The sequence below is a fragment of the Camelina sativa genome, chromosome 4 (genome assembly GCF_000633955.1).
Source record: "Camelina sativa cultivar DH55 chromosome 4, Cs, whole genome shotgun sequence".
NCBI classification, from domain to species: Eukaryota; Viridiplantae; Streptophyta; class Magnoliopsida; order Brassicales; family Brassicaceae; genus Camelina; species Camelina sativa.
In genome coordinates, this window is record NC_025688.1 from 1,844,913 (window position 1) to 1,869,996 (window position 25,084).

The following is a 25,084-nucleotide window of genomic DNA, read 5'->3' on the forward strand; positions in this document are numbered from 1 at the left end:
TTTTAAAAAAAAAAAAAAAAAAAACATGTTTTATAACTTTTCATGAATTCATTCGGTTGTAGTAACACCCAAAAGCCAAAACCATTCGGTGACATTTGTCCACTACTAAAATCCGAAAACCTAAAAAAACCAAGAGCCAGAAAACCCGAATAAACCGATTGTTTTTATGAATTGTTAAAAGCCCATTAGTTCCATTGGGCCTAGTAAACGAATCGGTTCGGCCCATAAAAACAATGCGCCCGCGCGCTTAGCTTTTAGAGGATGCCGCTCTTTTGTAAAGAGAGAGCAACACCTACGTTCGTGTTTGGTTATCGAGTCTCCCTCTCTCTCTCTCTCTCTGACCTTTCCCCTTTCTCCGCGAAACTCGAAGTAATAACAACACAAATGGCGTAATTAATTAAATATCTCTCTTCCTCTTCTTCGTCGTCTTCTCCAATTCGATGCAATAGTCACTTCAATCAATCTAGTTTTTTCGATTTTTCTTCATGTGAATTTTTTTTTTCTCTTTCAATTTTTTTCGATCCAGTAAGATAGATATTCGCAATTCTCCGAGGATGAAGCGCGATTTCGACGAAATCTCCGAGGAAGAGTGGTCGCAGCACTCTTTTAACGCTTCGCGAGTTCTCAAACGACCACGGACTCCGAAGAGGACTCGTCCTCCGTCGAACCCTTCGCCTTCGATTGAGTCTTTTGCGTTTAGGGGACCTTCAGCGACGGCGACGAATGAGAGCAACAGCAGCGAAAGTGATTGTGTTGAGATTGAGGATTTAGGTGATTCGGATTCGGAGGTTAAGATTGTGAATGGTGAGGATTTGTTGTTGGAGGATGAAGAGGAAGAGGAAGTGGAAGAGACTAAGGTTGTGATGAGAGCTGCCAGAGTTGGTAGGAGATTTGTCATTGAAGATGAAGAAGCAAGTGATGATGGGTTTGGTGATGAGGCTGAGAGTAGTGCTAGTGAGGAAGAATTTGGAAGAGGAGGAGGAGGAGGAGGAGGAGGAGGAGGAGGGAGGAGAGGTGAAGATGAAGATGTTGTTGGGAAGGCACTACAAAAGTGTGCTAAAATCTCAGCGGATCTTAGGAAGGAGCTTTATGGTACATCTTCTGGAGGTACTACTTGTGAGAGATACTCTGAAGTTGAAACTTCTACTGTCAGGATTGTCACACAGGTACTTAAGTTTCTATATCTTTAAGTGTTTGCTTGAATTTGGTGAAGTTGAAGTTTCTGTTAACTGGGTTTTGAAGATTTTTTTGCTGTTCTATTCATGCATACAACTTTGCTGGATTTTTTGTTGGCTGCATGACTTAGCTAGAAAGTAGTTTGCTTTGAGATGACTTAGAATGTGTTCCTTAGCCAATTGGTAAAATAGAGTTTGATTAGTATATTGTGGTAATCGTTGATGGGTTGGTTTAGGGTTTACCGTCTTGTTAACTTAACTCATATACTTTTGGGGTTGATTATGTGATGATCACAGAATGATATTGATGAAGCCTGCAAAGCAGAGGATTCTGATTTTCAGCCTATACTCAAGCCGTACCAGTTGGTTGGTGTTAACTTTCTTCTCCTGTTGTATAAGAAAGGAATTGAAGGAGGTAAATGTTTACTTGTTTCGACCTGTCAAACTCTTTAGCGTAAATGTCACTTTGCAACTGACATTTGTGTTTATTGTAGCCATTCTAGCCGATGAGATGGGTCTTGGAAAGACCATTCAGGTGCATTGTACTATGTTATTACTGGTGAAGTTGTCTTAGTTCTTTATCTTATCAATACTAATGTTGCTCTCATTTTCAGGGAATCACTTATTTAACCCTCTTAAACCACTTACACAATGACCCTGGTCCTCATTTGGTTGTATGCCCTGCCTCTGTTTTGGAAAACTGGGAGAGAGAACTTAGAAAATGGTGTCCATCATTTACTGTACTTCAATACCATGGGGCTGCGAGAGCTGCCTATTCAAGAGAATTGAATTCTTTGTCAAAAGCTGGGAAGCCACCACCATTCAATGTGCTTCTTGTCTGTTACTCTCTTTTTGAACGGCATAGGTGAAACTTTGCACTACTCTTGATTACTCGCTTGCTTTTTGGCTTCTTCTGTTACTCACAGATGTTGGAATTTTACAGTGAACAACAGAAAGATGACCGAAAAGTACTAAAACGATGGCGTTGGAGCTGTGTTTTGATGGATGAGGCCCATGCTTTAAAGGATAAGAATAGTTATAGGTGGAAAAACTTGATGTCTGTGGCCAGAAACGCAAACCAGCGTCTTATGCTTACAGGAACGCCTCTGCAAAATGATTTGCATGTATGGTTTGCTTTCTTTTATCTGCTCAACATCTAATTACCTAGTATTGAGGACATAGAATAATTATCCTTTGCATGTGTCTATGCAGGAACTATGGTCGCTTCTGGAATTCATGTTGCCCGATATATTTACTACAGAGAACGTTGACTTGAAGAAGTTGTTGAATGCAGAAGATACTGAGTTGATTACTCGAATGAAATCTATTCTAGGTCCTTTCATCTTGAGGCGTTTAAAATCCGATGTCATGCAGCAACTTGTTCCGAAGATACAACGGGTATGAGTCTACGGACGATTAAGTACAATATATTATTAATCTATAAGCTGCAAATCTCAATCAATTTCTCATCAATCCAATGCAGGTCGAGTATGTATTAATGGAGAAAAAGCAGGAAGATACATATAAAGAAGCCATAGAGGAATATCGTGCTGCTTCTCAAGCAAGGCTTGTGAAGCTTTCATCAAAATCCTTGACTTCTTTAGCCAAGGCCCTTCCAAAGCGTCAAATTTCAAACTATTTTACGCAATTCCGGAAGGTAGTCATTTTCAGCTACTACCAATACAGTCGCCTTTGTGCCAAATGAGTGTATTCTTAATGTCTTACTAAATTTTGGTTGTCCAGATTGCAAATCATCCATTGTTAATCAGGCGAATATACAGCGATGAGGACGTCATTCGCATCTCCAGGAAATTGCACCCAATTGGTGCATTTGGATTTGAATGTTCCTTGGAAAGAGTCATCGAAGAAGTTAAGGGTTACAACGATTTCCGTATCCACCAGGTAAATTTTCTCTCTCCCAAAAGTTATTTAAAATCCATAAACAAACATCTTATGCTATCTAACAACAGGCTAACTTGTTTCTTTCCGTAGCTTTTGTTCCAATTTGGAGTTAACGATACCAAAGGAACTCTCTCAGACAAACATGTGATGCTCTCAGCAAAATGTCGGGTACGTATATTCTTCTTCATTCTTATAAGTCTTCTTTGTAAAAAACCGAATAAGTATAATTAACCTTGTTAGCGATCTAACTGTCCCTTTTATTTATCAGACATTAGCTGAGCTTCTCCCTACAATGAAGAAATCCGGCCATCGGGTTCTAATTTTTAGTCAATGGACATCGATGCTTGATATCTTAGAATGGACGCTAGATGTAATTGGCGTTACATATCGAAGACTTGACGGCAGGTAAATAGATAGAAGAGTAGTATATTGTCATATTTTTTTGACGATTCTGCAGAAAGGAAGAAGCTTAATATCATTTTTTTTTTGTTTTCATACAGTACTCAAGTCACAGATAGACAAACCATAGTCGACACATTCAACAACGATAAATCGATCTTCGCTTGCCTGTTGTCAACTCGAGCAGGTGGACAAGGTCTGAATTTAACCGGGGCAGATACAGTAATAATTCACGATATGGATTTTAATCCACAGATTGATCGACAAGCTGAAGATCGATGCCATCGTATTGGTCAAACAAAACCAGTCACTATCTTCAGGTTTGAGCTTTAAAATCCCTGAATCAATAGAATCTAACTATACAAATTTCTGAAACCATATCCTCTTTCTTTGATTCATAGTTTGGTTTTGAGTTAATAACTTTGATTGGGTTGGTTTATGTATATCTAGTCTATACTCACTATATCTGAGGAATAACACTGGCAATGTTGGTACAGACTGGTGACTAAATCGACGGTTGATGAGAACATCTACGAGATTGCAAAGCGGAAACTTGTTCTTGATGCGGCGGTTTTAGAATCGGGAATTCACGTAGATGACGACGGAGACACGCCTGAGAAAACCATGGGAGAGATTCTCGCTTCTCTTCTCATGGGATAACATTATTTCTTACCTTTTTTGTTATGTTTGTTTTGAGCTAAAATTAGCCAAGAAACAAAGTTAATGTGTTATTGGAAACAAAGTGTAACACTAGCTATTAGACTTGAGAGGTTATTATTAGATCACAATAGTTATATTTCCTCTACGCCCCCATGTAAATCAAAAACCCAAAACTTCCTTCTTCAGACCTAAAGGTCTCAATAGTTTCAAACACCGTTTTGTGTTTGCATCTACCAGTGATTTACTTGAAAAACCAATTCAGAATAAAGAGAAATGGACAATAAATGTGGATTTGATTGGTGGCATGGCACAGTGATCCGATGAAGTGAACCATCAGGATAGGTGGGTCTCTTTGCTCATCAAAGATTGCATAAAGGAGTACGTGACCTAGCTTTTTAAGTGTTGGTGTCAAAAGTGGATACCTCTCGTCATGATTAAAGCTCTCTAGCCGTAATTCATATTAAGAGTTTAATACACAAATCTCAGTAGATTGTTTTCTCATTGTCTTTTTTCTGAAACCTAACAAAGAACTAGTTCTAATTGGGACTTGGTTGAAGGACGGCAATCTCATACCCTTTTTTCATCAAAACAATTTTTCAAAAACCCCTCAATAGTAAAAAGACAATATTACCTTTAATGAAAGTTGTTAAAAGTTAAATATAATTAAATCAGTAAGTGTTCAAAGAATGTCTGAAAAAAGAAAAAAGGCCAGTATCATACGATTGAATCATTCAATCCGGTATGCAAAGTAACTCAACTAAAAATCAATAAGACCATACTAGAGTAGTTTTGATTATCTGTGACAACTGGCAAGGCACGTTTTGAAGGTGTTCATGTAGACATGTAAATTCAAAACTTGAATTTGAACCGGGGAACTAGGGCCAACCGGAACCTTGTTGCAATATGTATAGTGGAAAACAAAATCGTTGTGTACAACTATTAAAGTGATAAAGAGAAAACAACCAGCTTTTGTCTGCCATAATAATTTGAAAAAAAAAAACATTTCTCCTTTAAAAAAACAATTGCATTTAGCAGTACTATTTATAGCCACATATTATGATTTTATTTTGTTTGTAAAAAAAAAAATTATAGTTTTATTTTGACAACCCCAATTTTTAACTTATTTTGACAACACCCAATTTAAATTTTATGCAACCAGTAATGTTAATTTTTTCATTTAGGTACGATAAAAAACTCTATCCGTGACTATTCCACTTGTTGTTACTTTTTGCGTGGCCACTATCATTGTGAATTCCATAAAATCTGGCAGAGTTAATTATTTACTGTTTTTTTTTATATACGTTTTTTTTGTTTTTTCTGAAACAAATTTTGGTTTTATTGATCAATTTGGAGAATGACTTGTCGAAACGGTAGAATGCCTATGGCGTGTCTAGTCACACCTTACATGATGGACCAGAATTTTACATTCATGAAAGTGTCGGTAAAGCAAATAAATGGTCAAATTCACAACACTCTTGTTAAAATCAAAAGTGAATACCTCCAAAAATAAAAATAAATTATGATTCCATATGTGAAAAGAAAATCATTGATTACACCTCTTTACTCTCTCTATATAGTTGTGCCCTTTTTCTCATTAGCAACACACTTCAAGTCTAATTTTTTTTTTGTTTCTCTAAAAAATATTTAGTCTCTCTATCTCTCTGAAAATGAAGCTCTCTATGCGTTTGATCTCAGCTGTTCTCATCATGTTCATGATTTTTGTCGCCACAGGTTTATTTCTTATAATCTAATATACATTTTCGACAAAATAATATAATATATCATTTGCACACACATAGCCTATACGTCTTATTTATGGTTTCTATCGATAGTTCTTGTGGTTTATTTAGCAAAGCAACTTTTATAATAGTTCACTGTAGTAACTTTGAAAGTTAATTAATATGTATCAAGCATGAGATACATGAAACTAAGCTAGCTATGGTCTAAACGAAGAGCTAATGTTGTCTAGGAATGGGTCCAGTCACTGTGGAGGCACGCACTTGTGAGTCACAGAGCCATAGGTTCAAGGGTACATGCCTCAGCGAAACAAACTGCGCAAACGTGTGCCACAACGAAGGTTTTGACGGAGGTGATTGCCGTGGACTCCGTCGTCGTTGCTTCTGCACCAGACAATGCTGAACGATCCATCGATTCTCATAACTTAAAATCTTCGATCCATCGTCGTGTGTGTTACTTCTTTCTCGTCTAATCTTCCGTACGGTACCATGGCCGTACCGTACATGTGTGTGTGCGTGTGTTCTCGAATAAGTCTTTGGTTCGTGTGTTTCCGATTTTAATGTAATGTTAAAAAACCTATTGGTTTTTGTTCTAGTAATTAAAGTATTCGAATCTATGTTCTAATAACCTTTATCTACAAGTTAAACCCATTGTTGCAAGTATGCTATACATTCCGTTTGAGAATTATTTGACGCATCAGTTTCATATTTTCACATTGAAGAGAATTCTGATGGAGTAAAAAAGATTAAAAAATTACATTCATCTTGGAATGCCACAACCTATACGTACCATCCCTAAAGAACGAATCAAGTAGTGTGTATGCGATACAAAATTATACTCGTGGATGTAATTGGTGGAGATAGCAAGGAGTAAACAAAGTGTAACTTTCTAACAAATTTTAGTTGTTTTTGTCTGATAACACAAATCTTAGTTCTTTTGTTACAGTGGATATACGAAAATACCAAATGTTAAGTTTATCCAACTAGTTAGTAATGTTTTCATATTGGTACCAAAGGTCCAAAACTACTCGACTATGCTTGACTATTCCTCTTGTCCTTACTTTTGATGTGGCCACTACTATTGTGGATTCCACAATATTCTGACTAACTCTATTTTTTTTTTTTTTTATATACGTTTTTTCTGAAATAGAATTTGGTTTTATTGGTTCAACGATGACTTGTCGAAACGGTAGGAATTCTCGGTGCGTCGTGTCACTTGCGTTAAGGACCAAATTAACGTTTATGGCAGCATCTGTAAAGCATAATACAAATCGACAAAATTACAAAGCAAAGAAAATGTGAAAAAGCAATAAAAAAAACACGATATTTACAAATGTCAGGACTGTTTTAAAAATTCAAATGAAGATAAAGATGATAGTTACCCAAAAATATCTAAAAAATACTTTAAAACGCAACTATCTAATATTCTAATCAATTATCTCATCGTTGTTATACCTCTTTAGTCCCTATATATAGTGCCATCTTCCTCATTAGCAAACTACACACTTCTTTCCAAAGCTGTCTCTCTCTTACTCAACTCTTCTTTTCTCGAAAAATGAAGCTCTCTATACGTTTGATCTCAGCCGTTCTTGTCTTGTTCATGATATTTGTGGCCACAGGTTCGTCGTTACTCATTGCCTAATATCTAACTTTGCTACCCATTTCTTCTTTATTTGTCATTTCGTTATGATAACACATATTAATGGTTTCCCTTTATGAAAAAATTCAATATATGTGGTTAATATCGACTGTTCTTGTGAAGATGCTCATATTTTAAGTGGTCTTTTTTTAATTTATTAAATACTGTTGACATCTTAACTAGCTATTATATTCAAATTCTTGTATAAATTGCTTTAAAGATTAAGTAATATGCGACATGCATGAGGACATGAAACTAGGCTATAGCAGTACTAAACTAATTAAGTTTTTTTTTGTTCTCTAGGGATGGGTCCAGTCACGGTGGAGGCACGCACGTGTGAGTCACAGAGCCATAGGTTCAAGGGTAAATGCTTCAGCGAAACAAACTGCAGAAACGTGTGCCACAATGAAGGCTTTTCAGGAGGCAACTGTCGTGGATTCCGTCGTCGTTGCTTCTGCACCAGATATTGCTGAACGATCTATTCTCGTAACTCAATCCTCGATCCAGTATCGTCTTTACTTACTCTTCTTTCTGTCTAGTCTTTCGTATAGTACCATGTTGTACTGTGCATGTGTGTGTTCAGTGTGTTCTTGAATAAGTCTTTGGTTTTGTGTGTTTCCAGGTTTAATGTAACGTTAAGTAAACTATAATGGCTTCTTTTTTTTTAATAAAGGATTCAAAATATGTTCTAATAACCAGTACATGCATTTTAATCACATTTTTGCAAATAAACCATGCAAGTTAATCATGGGATTATGTCCAAAATGTTTTGTTTGAAGAGATACAGTTTATGCCAGAACTTGCATCATCTATCAAGGATCCAAGTATAGTAGCGGCGGCTTAGGACAGACCTAACAACAACAACAAAAATTTCGCTTAGTTTTACAACCTGTAAAATTGTTCACTTAGTTTTACTTTTTGCATTGGCGACGGTCAGTGTGGGCTCTTCGTTATCTGACTATCTCACTTACTCAGTTATTTACTTATTTGCTTCGAACTCTCTGCTGTCCTGTCATCGTTATTTAAGACCAAAGACGAAAGATTACATTTACTAGTGTCGGTAAAGCAAATCTACCGGCAAAGTTCCAAAAAAAAAAAAAAATCTAATATACGAAAAGCGTGAAACAAAAAGAAAAAAGAAACGACAAGTCGTCGTCACACCTCAGTGGCAAAAATAAAAAGTGAATATAATGGAATAAAAAGATATTCGTTTTCTTTTCTTAAAAGTTCAATTATATATATGTAATATATTAAATTTTAATTATCTCAAGCGTTCTTATCCCTTTTTTAGTCCCTTTATATAGTGCCACCTTCCCTCATTAGCAAACCTACACTCACCACTTGTTTCCATAACTCTTCTCTCTCTGTGTCTCAAAATGAAACTCTCTATGCGTTTGATCTCAGCTGTTCTCCTCATGTTCATGATATTCGTCGCCACAGGTTCTTTACTCATAACCTAATATCTAACTTATGACTTATTCATGCAGCTATATATGTAATTAGGTCTAATTTATTCGTCATTTGGTTATCATAATATATTATTAATTTATGGTTGGTCGTAACTTTCTCTTAACTTATCTTAAAGCAAAACTCACATATTATATTTACTAGTATGTATCATGAATGAGAACATGAAACTAATCTATGGTCTGAAGTCTAAACAAAGGTCTTTCTTGCGTATGTTTATATTTTCTAGGTATGGGTCCAGTCACGGTGGAGGCACGCACATGTGAGTCAAAGAGCCATAGGTTCAGGGGTCCATGTGTGAGCAGACACAACTGCGGAAACGTGTGCCACAACGAAGGCTTCTCCGGAGGTAAATGCCGTGGATTCCGTCGTCGTTGCTTCTGCACCAGACATTGCTGATCCATCCATTCTCATAAATCAATTTTCGATCCAACCGTCGTCTTCTTCTTATCTAATCTTTCGTACTGTACCATGTCGTACGTACATGTGAGCGTGTGGTGTGTTCTAAAATAAGTCTTTGGTTTGTGTTTCCGATCTTAATGGAATGTTAAATCGACTAATGGCTTTTTATTTATTAAGGATTTGAATCTATTTTGATCAACAATGTAAATCACATTAATGCGACAAATAAAATCAGATAGGGTACTATCGACCAATAGGAATCAGAGAACCAATTAAATAAAATTATCTGCGCTGATGAATATTCCGGAACATTAGTACTATTAACTTAGATTGGTTAATCAAAAAGTATCTCGTTAAATAACAAACCAAGTGAATATTATATGGAACGACGACTTATCTAATCTTTTTATTTAGTGCAAAGTAACAAAATGGAGCGTTAGCTACTTACCACACGTGTCTTTGGTGTTGTGCTAGAGCTATACACATGTACTGCTTGTAGTAATCGTATTGTTAAATAAAACATAAACGTAGCTGTAGAAAATACTAAAACAAATTATAAAGTGCGTTCATGACACAATTTTTCTTCTAAAAAAAAAGAGAATTGATTTGGTTTGTCTTTGTGAAGTTTAGTAATCGTTCGTTTAGTTACGATAAATGATTATAAGTCTGCCGAAAAAAAGGAAAGAAAAAGTTAACTGTTTGGTACCTCGCTATAAGGGCTAAATGCCTACTGTACTGAAACCGAACTGGATTTTGGATTAGTGTATAATAGAGAAATCACAGGCTTGAGTAGTAATGACCGTTCGTTAAGAATCTTTATTTACTGGCGGACCTATGTAGAAGGGTGGGGTTCGTTAAGTTTATGGATTTGCTATTATTGAACCCACTATATTTACATTTTTGACATCCCATTAATTATAGCCCAATGTTTTTGTTCAACTGTAAGAAGTACTAAAAGGTCCATGAAATATAATTTACGTAAAACAGTCCATTTTACTAATAAGTAAATAACTAAGACTCATAACATACTTTTATGTAATAACATAAGCCCAACTATATTTTTTTTTTTCAGAGAAACGTCATATTTGACTCGCACAGTACGACAAAAAAAAAAAAGAACTTGCGTTTGCGTCTTTACTAACGTCTTTGGTTTACTATACTGTATTTATGAAAAAAAATTAATTAAGATTCGACACAGGTTAAAAAAAGTTCTAGGTCCGCCACTCAATCAATGCATATGCATGTCGCAACAAAGTTACAAGTCCGAGTAAATAAATTCTCCACCGGTTCTGGTTGGACAGATGGGTTCATTTAATTAGGTTCTTGGTTCACCAATGGTTTCGTAAAACCCAAAGGGGAGCTTTGGTAATAATATTAACATAAATGTAATTAGGGAAAACTCCGTAACTTACACAAAACCATACAAAAAACTTGGTGAACGTTTGTTTTCAGAAAGAAAACACTACCGAGGCAGAGCTTTTGATGATTCATCAATGAGACTCTCGTTCAAATAGCTTAATTGAATAGGTGGACTCTAGTTTTCAGAAGTGTTCCATTTTACCATGAAAAAGTCTAAGTCTACATGCACAATATAATATATATAACTGTTTCATACTTCTAACTAATTTTAATACAATTAAAGTAGTAGTAATTCAGTCAGCCTAGCTATTTCCCAAGTTGAAATTTTCGATGTGATATTTATTTTGATGTCGATTACCCATAAGAGTTTTTCCATTAACATATAATATAGCTAGTATCAATCATTATGAATGTCTGAATTCGAGTAAGTTGTTTTATCTTTTGTTTTGTTAAAGCCACGTAATTTTTAGTGAGTAAATATATAGATTTTTTTTTTATCAACTGGAATTATATTAGAATATATTGGACTGTTTCCACATTAAGCCTATTGTTAGGATAACAAGGCCTATACAAAAAAATATGCTCATTCCCTTAAGCCATATTAGCAAAAACATAAATTCAAGCCGATGTTACGATACTTTCTTCTGCAAATACCCCGGCAGGCCATGAAAGGTGACTCGATGCAACATATGATTGCAATCAGCCTTCTTGTGTGACACTATTTGCAATCATCATAGCTCTTCTGTTTGAAGATAAGTTTTCCAAAAAGAATTTCCAATCCTTAAAATACCTACGCATACGTCCAACCTCCTTAGATTGATATCTAAAAGAAGACCAAGATGCAGGTTTGTTGATCACATTTATCAAACATTTCTCCTACAACACAAAAATCACTTGCTGGACTCTATGACTTCTCATACTCTGAGTTGCCTTTATATTAATATATTAGTGAATATTCGTTCTCATTTTCTGTATGATATTCTTGACATGCTTTTTCTCAAGATGATAATTCCTTTTTGCAAGGTTTTTAAAATCAGGTCGGAACAATACGTTTGACTAGCACGTAGGTGAACGAGTCCTTTTGGAGTCCGGACTAAGAAAAACGGATTAACTTTGAAAAACTAGTTCTATATATTTTGAAACGATTACTTTTTAATCTAGTACTAATATTTTGTAGATTATGTTATTATATAAAGCTTGATGTTAAAGTTATTCATTAACAACATCATGACACGTGTCAATTGTATAATTCAGATGTTGACACATGTCAATTCTAAATTTATTAAAATTAAAAAAAATAAAAATTTAAAAATTTAAAACCTACCATAAAAAGTTTTATATAAAAGTAAAATAGAGAAAGGAAAACCTAATTTTATAGAAAATCTTTTAAAGAAAAAAAAAACTTTGTAAACTTTCAAATATAAAACAAAACTATTAACAGTTTTAAAAATATTAAAAGGCAATTATAAGAAAATTAAAAAATTTAAACAGCTTTAAAATTTCAAAAAGATCATTATAAGGAAATTATATATATATCATAAAATTCGAAATTATAATATAGAATATTTATTTTAATTTTAAGTTGCTAATTTTACAAGAAAAATGATTACTTTTTATATAAGATAAAAAAAATAATTGTGAAAATATACAATTAATTACTGTTTCTAAAAAAAATGTAAATACTCACCTTTACATAAAAAAAAAGATGGTTGAAGTAAATAAACAAAAATAGATCGCCTCATATTTTTTTCACCAATCAAATAATTTATTCAAAATGACTGCTATTGTAATATATAAGATAGGAGTATTTAATATTAACGTATGCGTTTTGTAACTATAAAAATGTTAAAGTGAAAGACATATAATAGGTTATTTAATGTGTTGATAAAGATAATTTGTTGGTAGTAGTAAATGCTAAAGATTATATTTAAACAGTAAAATATATTTGTGTGTACAAATTTACTTTTAGTGGTAATGTATATTTTCTATAACTAAAAGTTTATCTCTTTACTTTTATACATTTTTTTTTACTTATGAAAAGAATTCAATATATATTCTTTGTTAAATTTATTTTTATTTTAATAATTTTGAACTCATCTACAACTATTTTCTTTAACTAAAACTGCATCTATTTACTTTTTTTTTTCAACCAAACAATAAATTAAAAGTAAATTTCTCGATTAGTTGTCCAAGCTGGAGGGAAAGGGTTTACAAAAGAAACTTCAGAGATAAGAGAACGCGAAGCACGGGCAAGACAATCTGCCTTCGTATTTGATGCACTCGGGATCCAAGAGATATAGAATAGTGGGAAGAACTCCAGCGAGTTAAACTCATCGAGCAGGTAGGAGAAGGATGGCTAATCTTTAAGGACTTCACAATAGTGAGTAACTCAGCACAATCAGTCTCGAAATGTTGACAAGCGATCCCTGCAGCACGTATCTGCTCCATGACTTACAACAACGCTTCTAACTCTGAATGTAGGGGGGAGGGGCTCCGTCTTAGACACTTGGCCCCCAACAACAAGGTTCTCTCCTCACCAACGCAACACCACCAGCCCAATCTTTAATGCACGTTGGTTTCTTTCCAAGAACCATCAATCTGACAACCAGGTAAAGAAATCTGGACATCCAAAGACGGAGTTGGAGCTGACGTGACCGCCGTAAAAGAGAGCGCCTCTTCGCAGGCTAACTTATCGCCCAAAGCCTGAGAAATTATATCATTTGCCTCAATCTCTAAATCTTGATTTTTTATTTATTTATGGCCTTCCAGATTACCCATAAAATCCATAGTAATTGAAGAAGTTGATCAGGATCACCCTGTTGAGAGGCACCCCTCCAGAAAACAAAATCCAAATTCGAGTACACCGACTCATATGAAAAACCCTCTGACAAGACCAAAGTCGGAGATAAATCCCAAACTTCATACGAGCAAGGGCATTCAAAGAAAAAATGATTAATAGTCTCAACCGCAGAGTCGCACCTTTTACACTAAATATCACATTGGACAACTCCGTGTATGTTTTTACTTACTAGAAATATTTATTTTATATTCTTTGTTAAATTTTATTTTATTTTAAAAACTCTAAACCCGTACATCGAGCGGGTCCTAATCTAGTTCTATGATAATTCTTGTGAAGCAATATATACAATGTCTTGCTTTTTTCTTATTCGACATTTGGTTATAAGTTATAACTACGAGAATTGATTATGGTTTATATGATTTTCAGGGATGAGTCTGGCCACGGTGGTGGAGGCAAGGATGTATGGGTCGAGGAGCCAAAATTTCGACAAACCGTGCTTGAGTGCAGCCCCCGGCTCAATATATTGGAATGCCCTTGGGCAAATTTTTTTTTGGCCTTTTATCTAATTTATACCAAGAAATTCAATTTTTTTTGGACCCATTAAACATGTTTCTAAAGACATTTTTGTACATTTCTGGACCCTATTATATGTATCCAGTATTATTTTTGGTCCCTTATTCTACTATTTTGCAATGAAAATGAGCCGCACGGAAGGTTGAGCAGACAATGCGCTAATGCGCTAACGTTTGCCGCACGGAAGGTTTCCCCGATGGTAGTTGTGACGGACTCCTCCGGCCCACACACCTTGCTCATGAGCCATGACATTCTCATTACACATCAAATTAAATATATTTTTTATATATACATATATAGTAAAAATGTCATAAAATTTTTGGTAAGTGTTGAAAAAAGCATGAACTTTGCATATGGTGAAATAAATACTTAATTTTATTTCCAGGATAAATTACAAACTCTTATTAATTATAAAATAAAAGACGTTGATTATTTTTAGGATCAATTACCAAATAAAAGACGTTGTCAAGTCAACTACAACAGGTTAAGTGAATGTTAACAAATTCAGTTAAATTGCAGAAGGACGTAATTTTGCTAAGTAGAATAAAAAAACAAAATCATGAGGTTTAACCCGTTACCTTTGAACGAATTATTTAATTAACTGAGCTATAATGATTAATTAATGATATGGCACAAAATTTTGATATAACGATTAATTGATAATATGATCAGCGACAAAAAAAACTTTCTCAAACCGGAGAATCCAGTCTCCCAGTTCCAAAGAGGATGATGCTAAGGCGGAGTGAAGAAGGCTAAATTTATTTCCGATTTGTTTGTATTAAATTACAGAAAGTTCAGAGATTCTGGGAGATTGGGATTCAGCTCTTCCAGTGAATCTTGAAGAAAGAATGGTGATGGTCTCTGTTCCCACTTCATCGGGATCTAAAGACGGAAGAAAGAAGAAGATGAAGAAGAAAAAGAAATAGAAAGTGAAGCGAGAGAGCACAACAAGGAAGAAGAAGGAAACATGTAAGCCTCTGGCCAGGCCCTTTGTTGTGTGTAGGGGTGTCAATATTAATAAAATTTAATGGATCAACCCAACTCAACTCAACCCATAAATTTTAATGAGTCAGAAAAATTTACCCTAATAGATTCATGGATAAAATAAGTTAGTGAGTCATTTGGTTTGATGGATCAAATGAATTGAGTTGTAATGGGTAATGGTTTAACCATTTGATCCATCAATTCTATTTTTATTAAGTCAAATTAACTCAAATGTTTAAACCAGCTAAATATAACCAAAAATCTCCAAACCAATCAAAAATGTAAACCGATATTAGCTTTGATTTTTCCCCTAACCGATATTAGCTTTGATGGATTCTGGGTTCATCTTCATCCGGGTTTTTGAGAACTCGTTCCCACCTCTCTATGAATCGAAGAAGAGATTGTGATCGATTTTGGGTTTTGAGAACTCGGTTTTGGGATTTTGAGAACTCGGTCTCTCTCGGTCTCTCTCTCGGTCTTTCTCGGTCTCTCTGTCTCATAAGTTTATGTGTACCAATGGAGGACGACTGTGGTGGCTTTGTTTGATTTCTTAGTTTATGGTCTCTGTCTCATGAGTTTATATAGATTTGGTGCTTATTGGATACGGTTTTTTTTCATGGTGATTTTGCTTTGTGCTTTATTGGTCTAGTGGGTAGGATATCTCGGAGAGTCTCAGAAATTTAGTGTTTAAGCTTCAGGGTTTTAAGTATTGGTTTGATTGCTTTCTCTTGCATTTTGTTCAATGTATGTTTTGTTGTATTATATGAATCAAAGCAGATCGTGTAGATATTTGTTGTCATTTGGTTGTGTTAATGGCTTTTATATGAATCAAATTTGTTTGCTGATCTACGCAGAAGCAAAGCACAAAGTAATACGTTTGGATTGAGATAAAACCCAGCAACTAATACATTTGGATTTACTAATTGTTTTGGATTTACTAATAGTTTTGGATTTACAAGAGTTGGTGAAAATCACAATGTAGCACAAAGTACTGATTTTAATGAAGTCACTATTATCTTAGATGGTCAATTCATTTAACCATTTCACCCATCAAATTAAATGAGTTCATGGATTAACCCAACTCATTTGTTTAAATGAGTTGGGTTAATCCATGAACTCATTTAATTTGAACTCATTAGGTAATGAGTTGAACTGAGTTGAGTTAATCATTTTGACATCTCTAGTTGTGTGTGAGGTGGGATCTCGCGTGCCTTGTAATTTTTGGTCTGAGAATTGGACTGGCTTAGGTCCGTTAATTGAAATTACATGTGAGAACAAAGGATAGACTTTTAAGATGGGGTCTAGCAATTCCACCAAATTGTCTCCTATGAAACTCCCATGGTGAACATCCACAGCATTTGTTTTTCGATTGTCAGTTCTCTAACGCGGTTTGGTCTTTTTTTACCTCAAAGGCGCGAGTATCTCCCCCCTCCTTGTTCAATGCTACAATAGTTTGGCTTAAGAATCCTTGCGGAGATAAGAATATTGCTTTGTTTCTTAAGATTAGCTTATCAAGCCTTTGTATATGCCATTTGGAAGGAACTAAATTCACAACTCCACTCTGCCTCTTCAAAACCATCTTCAGCGATTCTGGTGGATGATAAGGGGAGGCGGAAGCAAACGGAGATAATACTCTGTTTTGATGGAGGAAAACAGAGCACACGTGATCGATGGTAGTGGTGGAAAAGGATGAGGCGTAAACGGGAGGGATGAAGTCGATATCGAGGGTAGTTAAGACTACCTCTTTTTTATCTTTTATTGATGCAAATATGAATGAATCTTACAATGCTGTTGTGATCTCTATTTATAGAGACACAGGAAAAACCCAAACAAAAACCCTAGCTTAAACGATGGAAAACCGACTAAACCGTGAAAATAGAAAAAAGAACAAGGCCGTAACTTGATGGACACGCAACACAAAAGCAGGCCCATCAAGGTTTGATGCTACGCTGCATCAGTGGACATAAAGAATACCATTTGGCATTGCTTGGATCCTATAGCTCGGGAACAAAGGATTTCTTCTCAGAATTTGAATACTAATGTCCTTGCGTTGTGGTTTGAGGTCTTCCATCCATAGTTTATTCATTTCCTCATTTCTTCCTTGCCTTGTAATGTGCTATGTTATTTTATAGTTCCTGCAGTTGTTACTCTTTTCAGGAGGCACTGTGTATTTCATCTGGCTTTATAGCCTTAAGATATTAAATGGTATGTGTTATTAAAAAATAAAACATGGAGATACCAAAAAACGCAATGAACACATACCTAGAACTATAAGGGCTCTGATACCAAACTGAAATGACCTGACTTACTTTTTTCTTCTTTTTATTATAATAGTTAACTAGTGATCTCATACTCACTATACACCTAGCCCTAATAAAAAAAGCAGTGGATACCACAAATCAATAACATTAGTCAATAATGAATAAACGAATAACATGATAACATCTATCCATTAACGCCAATAACATAAACAAAGTCATAGAACAATGAACCAGCAACCTAAACAACTGTTCTAGACCACATTGTTCCATTCATCAACATAACAACAACATAGAACAAACAACCGAGCTTCTAGAACATCCTCCTCTTCATCGCCTTGATTCCACGATCACACTTTGCCTTTACCTTCACCACAGACAACAGTTGAAATGCGTGAGTATTATCATAAACACTCAGTGAGGCGATCCTCCCATCTACTGGGTAATACACACAAGCTAAAAGACAAACAAAAGCAATACACATAAACAAGCAAACCAGACAATTCTGAACACATGCATCGTCAATGCAGCTTTACGTTGACCGACATACTTCTTGCACCGACCGATGCAACGACCTTGCGTCGACCGATGCAACGCCTTCTACATTGACTGATGCACTCTTGCATCGATCGATACACTCCTTTCATCGACATATGCATTCCTTTCATCGATCGATGCAACGTCTCTCGTTACCATCAAATCCCTAGCTGCATCGACCAATGCACACCCTGCATCACGATTTTCTCTGAATCCTCTCGGTTTCGTGATGTCAAAACCGCTCTCCAAAAGCTACAAACACCACGAAAAACACTCACAAACAAGCACACTAGCAATCAATATCCAAAATCACACAAAAACACACATCTAATCACTTAGATCAGGCATGGTCACGTACTCACCTTTGAGAAAGACAAATCTGATTCTAAAACCCACGACGATAGCCTCTTAACAAGCTTCTCTCACGTTCTCAGTCTCAGATCTCCACTCTCACGAATAGATCTCACAAGAAACGGCTTCAAACTCCTCAAGAACGTTCACATAATATCTCTGGAAGTTTTCTCTCTGTTGTAGAAGGAAAAAGTGACCAAACTCGGCCAAAAGCATCGAAATAATCTTTTATACTCGATCTGCTAGAGTTTCCAAAAACCAAAATGCAATAATACGTGCATAATTTAAGTTGTCCTGCAAAAGAGTACCTTGTATCGACTGATACAGTCTTGCATCGATGATCGATCGATCCCAAAACGAAAATTCCCGTTCACGAACATTATAAGTAACATTTTTTACGTTACTTTAACTTTGGCTCATGTATCTAATGTGAACAACAATTATATAGTGGTATGGGATTCGCATAACAACAAATTAACAACCAGTGACGTCATAAATCGAAAACAATTTAATAACCAAGCTAGCAGCGAAGTAATAGTTAAAATGTTTTCGTAATATAAATTAAGTAATACATCCTGCATTTTCCATATAAAAAATTTTGGAGGGTTGGTTTAATCATAAATCAATATCTCATTATGTAGCTTTTAATTAGGAACGTTTTATGATCATTACCGATATTGGGCTTTGATAGCAATTATGCATTCTTCTACGTTTATAATCATATTTCTCTAGTGTTATAAACTTTTTTTTTTTTTGATCAAAATGTTATAAACTTAATACTTATAAATAATCTGATTATTTAATTGACTGGTCAACCCTTAATTACGATTGCACCTTTGGGTAAAAGTTTAACTGGTTCACGTTTTGTTTCTATTTTTGGTATGACCATAAACTACGAAACCTTTTACCAACAAAAGAATTCATTCCCTTTATATAGTGCCATCTTCTTCTTCTTCTTGATCCTCTCAAATCTTATTAGCTTTCTCTAAACATTTGTATCTTTGTCTCTTTAAAAATGAAGCTCTCTCTGCGTTTGGTCCCAGCCCTTCTCCTCTCGTTCATGCTCCTCTTTGCCACAGGTTCATAATTATAAACATTTTGTCATTTGATATATACTTGTGGGTAATATGCATGCAACAAAGAAATGAAATATCAATTTTATGTCACTATGTGGCCTGGCCTAACATATCTTATGGCCGTCTCTGGGACTAATAATTTTATGCATATGCCAATGAGCATGAAAAAAGATCCACATATATATAACCCATGCATGTTTCTCTAATTTTAAGTTTCGATTATAGTAAAATAAAAGATGTGCATTGTTCTTAATTATGGTGGGTTATGTGATTTAGGAATGGGTCCTGTGGAAGCAAGAACGTGCGAGTCACCGAGTAGCAAATTCCAAGGAGTTTGTCTCAACTCACAGACCTGTGCCAAAGCTTGCCCCAGCGAAGGTTTTACAAGCGGTCGATGCAATAGTCTCCGTTGCTACTGCTCCAAAGCTTGCTAATTCATCAATTAATCATTTATCGAAAAATGAACATTTAAATTTATACTCTCTTTCATCGTTTTCTAGTTTCGACAGAAATATAATAATCTTGAAAGGCACTATTTATTATGTGTTTTTTTTTTGTATATATAATAATGTTGTTTTTTTTCTGTGTGTTAAGAATTTAAGTGTTTATGTATTGTCTTTAAATTTGCTTATATATATTATACATCATCCGCCATGTAAATACACGTTTCATTAATTACATATATAATACTCCTACTTAATTACGTATACTACAAATAATTAACTTAGCCTACAAAACATCATTCAAAAACGTATCCTACTAAATAAAATAATTCTCTACAAACAAATAATTATTGAAAAGTAAATAGAAAGCATAAAACTATCAAAATAGATCGATCGCTTATCTATCATTTAATCAAAAAAACAAACTAGTTTAATATGTAAATGAATATATCTTGTTAGAATGTTTTGTATCTTGAAATCACTTAACATAAAGTAGTTTGATATGTTGTGTTTTAATTAATAAAATAAAACAAAGAACAAATATATTTCTCGGATATATTTTTATATAATAATATAATTGGATGAAAATATTAATTGTGTATTTGGATTCAATATAGTTCTTAAAATTAAATATAAGATAAGGTTTATCATAATTTTATTTGATCATAGTTTTCTATGTAAATGAAAACCAAGCCAAAAAAAAGAAAGAGAAAAAATTCTAGTTAAATTTAAATATGTAAAGGGACACTATTTTAAAAGCACAAGATAATAGAATCTACTTTATTTAAAAGAATATCTTAAGATAATATAATAATAATTTCATGTGATTTATGTTTATTAAAATATATTTATACATTAGAGAAATATATGGCATATATTGGAATGCTTTCTATCTACAGCTACTTTTAGCATAAGAGAATCTGATTTTTTATTAAAAAAATCTATTACCTTGAAATGATAAAAATATGTTTCTTAGATATTTTATTTATATAATAACGTAATTCAATCAAATGAAATAGATAATGGTGAATTCAAAGTTTATTTTTCTTAGAAAACACATGTCAAAAGAAGGATATGATAGGTTGATTTCTAAGAGTTGTTTTTAGAAACAAATTTAAAATAATATGTAAGATAATGGTGAATTAAAAGACTTAATAATATATAGTGCCACAAACAACACTTCTTCTTCCTACAAAAGACTTAATTATTTCCAACAATCTCTCTCGAAAAATAAAGCTCTCTAACGGTATTCTTTCAGCCTTTCTCCTGATCTCTTATCCTTCTTGCTAGCACTACATATTTAATATTCATGTCATATTATAGTATTTAAATTATCATACATACAAATATGTGAATTTAGTTGTTATATCATAATTAGTATACATTTTTGTTATAGACATTAATTACTAAGTACTAACACACATGTGATCAAATTTGTTTTTATTTATATAGAGATGGGTTTGGCAGATAAAATATGCAAGACACTAAGCAGAGTGTGCTTGAGCAATAACAATTGTGCCATCATCTGTCAACAATTCAAGAAATTTGAAGGCGGTCACTGCAAATTCGAGGGAGCCTTCCGTCATTGTTTATGCACCAAAACCTGTTAAAGACCATCATAATATTATCAAGAACCAGTTGCATTTTTTACTTCTCTCTTTAATAATTGCTATGTGGTTGTCGGAGAATATACATATATATCTTGAATCACAAACACTCTTTGTTAAATTTGTGTTCCTTATCTTCTATTTTCGGATTTCTCTGTTCTTGAAAATAACTAAAAGTAATATAAAATTACTATATATTAATTTAGATAGTCATTTAAACATTAAAATAATATTTTTCTTAAATTTTAATCAATGTTATATTCAAAATAAAAGCTTATATAGATGCTTTCTTAGACTAAACTGACGTCTCTCTATTTTACCCTTTTTTTAGACATCTTTTTATTCATGTTTTGCATTGTTCAGAGTTTGTCCTTAGCATTTTTAGGTCCTTAACTTTAGATATTTGCATTTAGGTTGTTTAGGGTGTTGCATTACTGCATTATTGCATTTTGGATGAAAACATGAGCTATTGCCAAGAAGGAGGAACGAACCAGAAGAGGACTAACCTGGGCCTTAACCCAATGCTTTCAACCCTTACTAGTGAAGCTGAGCACAAGAAGAATCACCCAAAGCCCAAACTAAAGAGGATCTCGACCCTAGCCTCGTGTAGACTCCTCAAATAACAGCTGGTGCGGCTAGGTCAACTGGTTTCCATATATAAACCCTCTCTTAACCCATTTTTGAGAGAGCATCTGGAGAGTGAGTGAGAGCCACCATACACGATCAGAGAGCCAATTTTACATTTCAAAAAGCTTTGTTAGGATTTCTTAATTTCTGTTTTGCATTTCTTTTACTTTTTGATTCTGTATTACATCTTGCCTCTTTTCAATACATCGATTACATTCATTTTTCAACATCTTTGTTATGCAGTTCCTATTCGTTTTTGTGTTTAAGTCGATTGCAATGAGATCTGAGTAGTGAACTAAATTTTCTAAGGATGGGATAGGCTAGTAGGTGTTCCTAATCGATAATGATGTTTTAGATTGATTGTTTTATGAAAATGCCCTTCTGGATTAGTGATCTTAATACTAGTTTCAAACTGAGAGGTCGAGATTAGATTTTAGACATTTCAACACCGAGAGATGCTCGATGAAATGCCTGAATTAGCTAATGCGAGAGCTTTACCCACTTAGCCTAAGAGATTATATATATAAGGAGTTTATTGACAATAATGAATTGGATTTTAATACCTGCTTGATTATGTTTCTTCAACGAGAGTTGGGTAAGAGAGTGATTAAGTCTGATTGTTTCTAGCATGAGAGTGGATTAACAAGGTTTTGATATTCATTGTCTAGGGGAATAACTTGCTTGAGGCTTGTATTGATTTAGGATTCTTATGAACCAATTACCCCATCCTTAGGAGTTTTCGCATCTTGATTGTTACTGTTTTTATATCAACCCGACCACCATCCCGATCCTGACTCTATTGCTTGCATCGTGTGGCACTTCCAGTTATTCTTGTTTGCTTATCACCCGATCACCTACTCGATCTGGTACACGATTGCTTGCATCGTGTACCCTGATCGTGTAGTTCTTTATTTTTGTTTTCTTATTTCTGTCCATCTTAGGTTGTTAGACAAAACCTCCATTATTGTCTGGCTTGATTTGCATTGTTCTGATTGCATTTTATCTGTTAGCATAACAATCATTTGGATTGATAACCCTTTGTACTACAACTGCATAAAGAATTGATACCATGGGCTATACACTTCTTAAGTGGGTGTAACAGCCTATAATCAATTTGGCGTTGCCATTTGGTTGATTTTATTTGTTACATTTAATATTTCAGCACTTGCTAGATCAAGTTCTTTTTATTATTAACTATTCTCGGTACCGACTGTTTGCTTGTTTGTTTTGGATCTCAGGTGAACCTATGTGACCCCCTATCCGAATACCTACCCGATCCCCCACCCGAACCCCTACCCGAACGTTTCTAATCGAGCACATGCTCGTGTGACCATTCAAATACTTGATCGGGTACTTGTATACACCAACCATTTGCCAAGAGAACTGAGACATCCAAAGGAAAATATCAGAGTAGAAGAAGAAGAAGTGGGAATTGAAAACCCACAAGGACAAAATGGACCTCAAAGGTTGGCAAGACACATTGGAGGTTACATCCATATTCAGGGAGGCTACAACAATGAATTCTACAGCTATACGCCACAAGGAGGTTATCAACAACAAGAAATGGGTCCACCACATTGTTTTGCTTCTCAACAGCTTCCTGCTCAGTCAAGAACTGAAGAACATGCTTCAACATATTCTACAAGGTCAAGCTAATGAAGGTATGAAAACAGCAAGACAGTTTACAGAGATGAACAAGAAAATGGACTACATTGACAATGCCTTGAATCTCAATATTGAAGCTTTGGCCTCCAGAATTCATCACCTTGAAAGCATGGCTGCTTCTACTTGTTCATGACAACTCCCAGGGACATCAATCCTCAATCTAAGGGAGCTTTCTATCACCTTAAGCGACTTACCTGCCTATAAAGAACACATTACAATCACTAGGGATAGTGCAGTTCAAGTTGGAGAGGATTTCTGTGAAATTGAGTTTCAGCTGTAGAAATTATGCAGGAAAAATTCATCCGACTACCCACCCAATCCCCCACTCAAGTGCCTGCCAGCGTTACACCGAAAACTGTTGAAAAACCAGAAAATGCATCTAATGCAGCTCAAGAAAAGGCTAACAAAGATGAGAGAGCAGTAGTTCTAAGTCATGAATACAATGCTGTTACATGGAAGAAGATTATCCCAAAGAAGCTAGAGGACCCTAGATCTTTCACTTTGCCTTGTTCTCTAAGTCCATTGGCTTTCAACAAGTGTCTTTGTGACTTAGGAGCATCAGCTAGCCTCATGCCTCTCTCTGTGGCTAAGAGGTTGGGCTTCACAAGTTACAAATCTTGAAACCTATCTCTCATCTTGGTAGATCGAAAAATCATATTTCCACATGGCTTGTTGGAAGATCTCCTAATAAAGATTGAAAAAGTAGAGGTTCCTACTGATTTTATTGTCTTGGAGATGGATGAAGAGCCTAAAGATCCATTAATCATGGGAGACCTTTCTTAGCCATTGTTGGAGCAATCATTGGTTTCAGGAAGGGGAGGATTGAGCTCAATCTGGGTACAAGCTTCAAAATAAAGTTTAACAAAAAGGACACTATGAGAAGCCAACTATTGAGGGGCAAACCTTTTGGATTCAAAGAAAAAATCAGCTAAATGGGCCAAAAGCAGAGATTTTGGCAGCATGTGACGAAGCTCCAAGGGGAGCACGTACCCATAACATGACCCCATGGTCGGGTTCATATTCGATTCCTTGGTCGGCTCATACTCTAACACTCTCAGAATGTCCAGATTCAATCTCCAAGCTTCCCCAACAACTAGAGTAAAGAAATCCAGCATCTGATGGGTTGATGGGTTGTCATCACTTCAAACTATTAACATTCTCAATCATTCTATTAGGGAGTTGACAGCTACAGTGAAGAAGATGAGTGAACAACTCAAGAAAATTTAAGGGAAAGTCATTGGTTCTTATTCAAAGAAAGCAAAGCAAGGGCTGAGTATAAAGAGAAGGAACACCTCTTCTAGCATTGATCCTGGAAAAAGAGGGAAAATGAAATCTCATGGAATAGAGCGGACTTCATCACCTCTTTATGATCCTTCCAAAGCATGAGAAGTATGCACAGTCAAGCTTAGTGACTTTAACCAAGC

The 25,084-nt window shown here is 34.9% G+C and overlaps 5 protein-coding genes across 5 annotated transcripts; all 5 read left to right on the top strand.

The window, feature by feature from the left end:
• LOC104779555 (protein CHROMATIN REMODELING 19) lies at window positions 282–4,351 on the top strand. Its single transcript, XM_010503924.2, has 12 exons — window positions 282–1,166; window positions 1,473–1,590; window positions 1,670–1,710; window positions 1,790–2,040; window positions 2,119–2,299; window positions 2,388–2,573; window positions 2,659–2,832; window positions 2,919–3,077; window positions 3,168–3,245; window positions 3,346–3,482; window positions 3,578–3,796; window positions 3,974–4,351. Exons 1-12 carry the CDS (start codon window positions 555–557, stop codon window positions 4,134–4,136), a joined length of 2,319 nt encoding a protein of 772 aa, XP_010502226.1. The 5' UTR covers window positions 282–554; the 3' UTR covers window positions 4,137–4,351.
• On the top strand, window positions 5,731–6,540 carry LOC104779556 (defensin-like protein 2). The gene is made up of 2 exons (XM_019244444.1): window positions 5,731–5,867; window positions 6,106–6,540. Exons 1-2 carry the CDS (start codon window positions 5,804–5,806, stop codon window positions 6,273–6,275), a joined length of 234 nt encoding a protein of 77 aa, XP_019099989.1. The 5' UTR covers window positions 5,731–5,803; the 3' UTR covers window positions 6,276–6,540.
• LOC104779557 (defensin-like protein 2) lies at window positions 7,354–8,206 on the top strand. Its single transcript, XM_010503925.1, has 2 exons — window positions 7,354–7,491; window positions 7,815–8,206. Exons 1-2 carry the CDS (start codon window positions 7,428–7,430, stop codon window positions 7,982–7,984), a joined length of 234 nt encoding a protein of 77 aa, XP_010502227.1. The 5' UTR covers window positions 7,354–7,427; the 3' UTR covers window positions 7,985–8,206.
• On the top strand, window positions 8,823–9,582 carry LOC109132646 (defensin-like protein 1). The gene is made up of 2 exons (XM_019244445.1): window positions 8,823–8,951; window positions 9,208–9,582. Exons 1-2 carry the CDS (start codon window positions 8,888–8,890, stop codon window positions 9,375–9,377), a joined length of 234 nt encoding a protein of 77 aa, XP_019099990.1. The 5' UTR covers window positions 8,823–8,887; the 3' UTR covers window positions 9,378–9,582.
• LOC104779558 (defensin-like protein 10) lies at window positions 19,223–19,932 on the top strand. Its single transcript, XM_019244364.1, has 2 exons — window positions 19,223–19,321; window positions 19,595–19,932. Exons 1-2 carry the CDS (start codon window positions 19,258–19,260, stop codon window positions 19,750–19,752), a joined length of 222 nt encoding a protein of 73 aa, XP_019099909.1. The 5' UTR covers window positions 19,223–19,257; the 3' UTR covers window positions 19,753–19,932.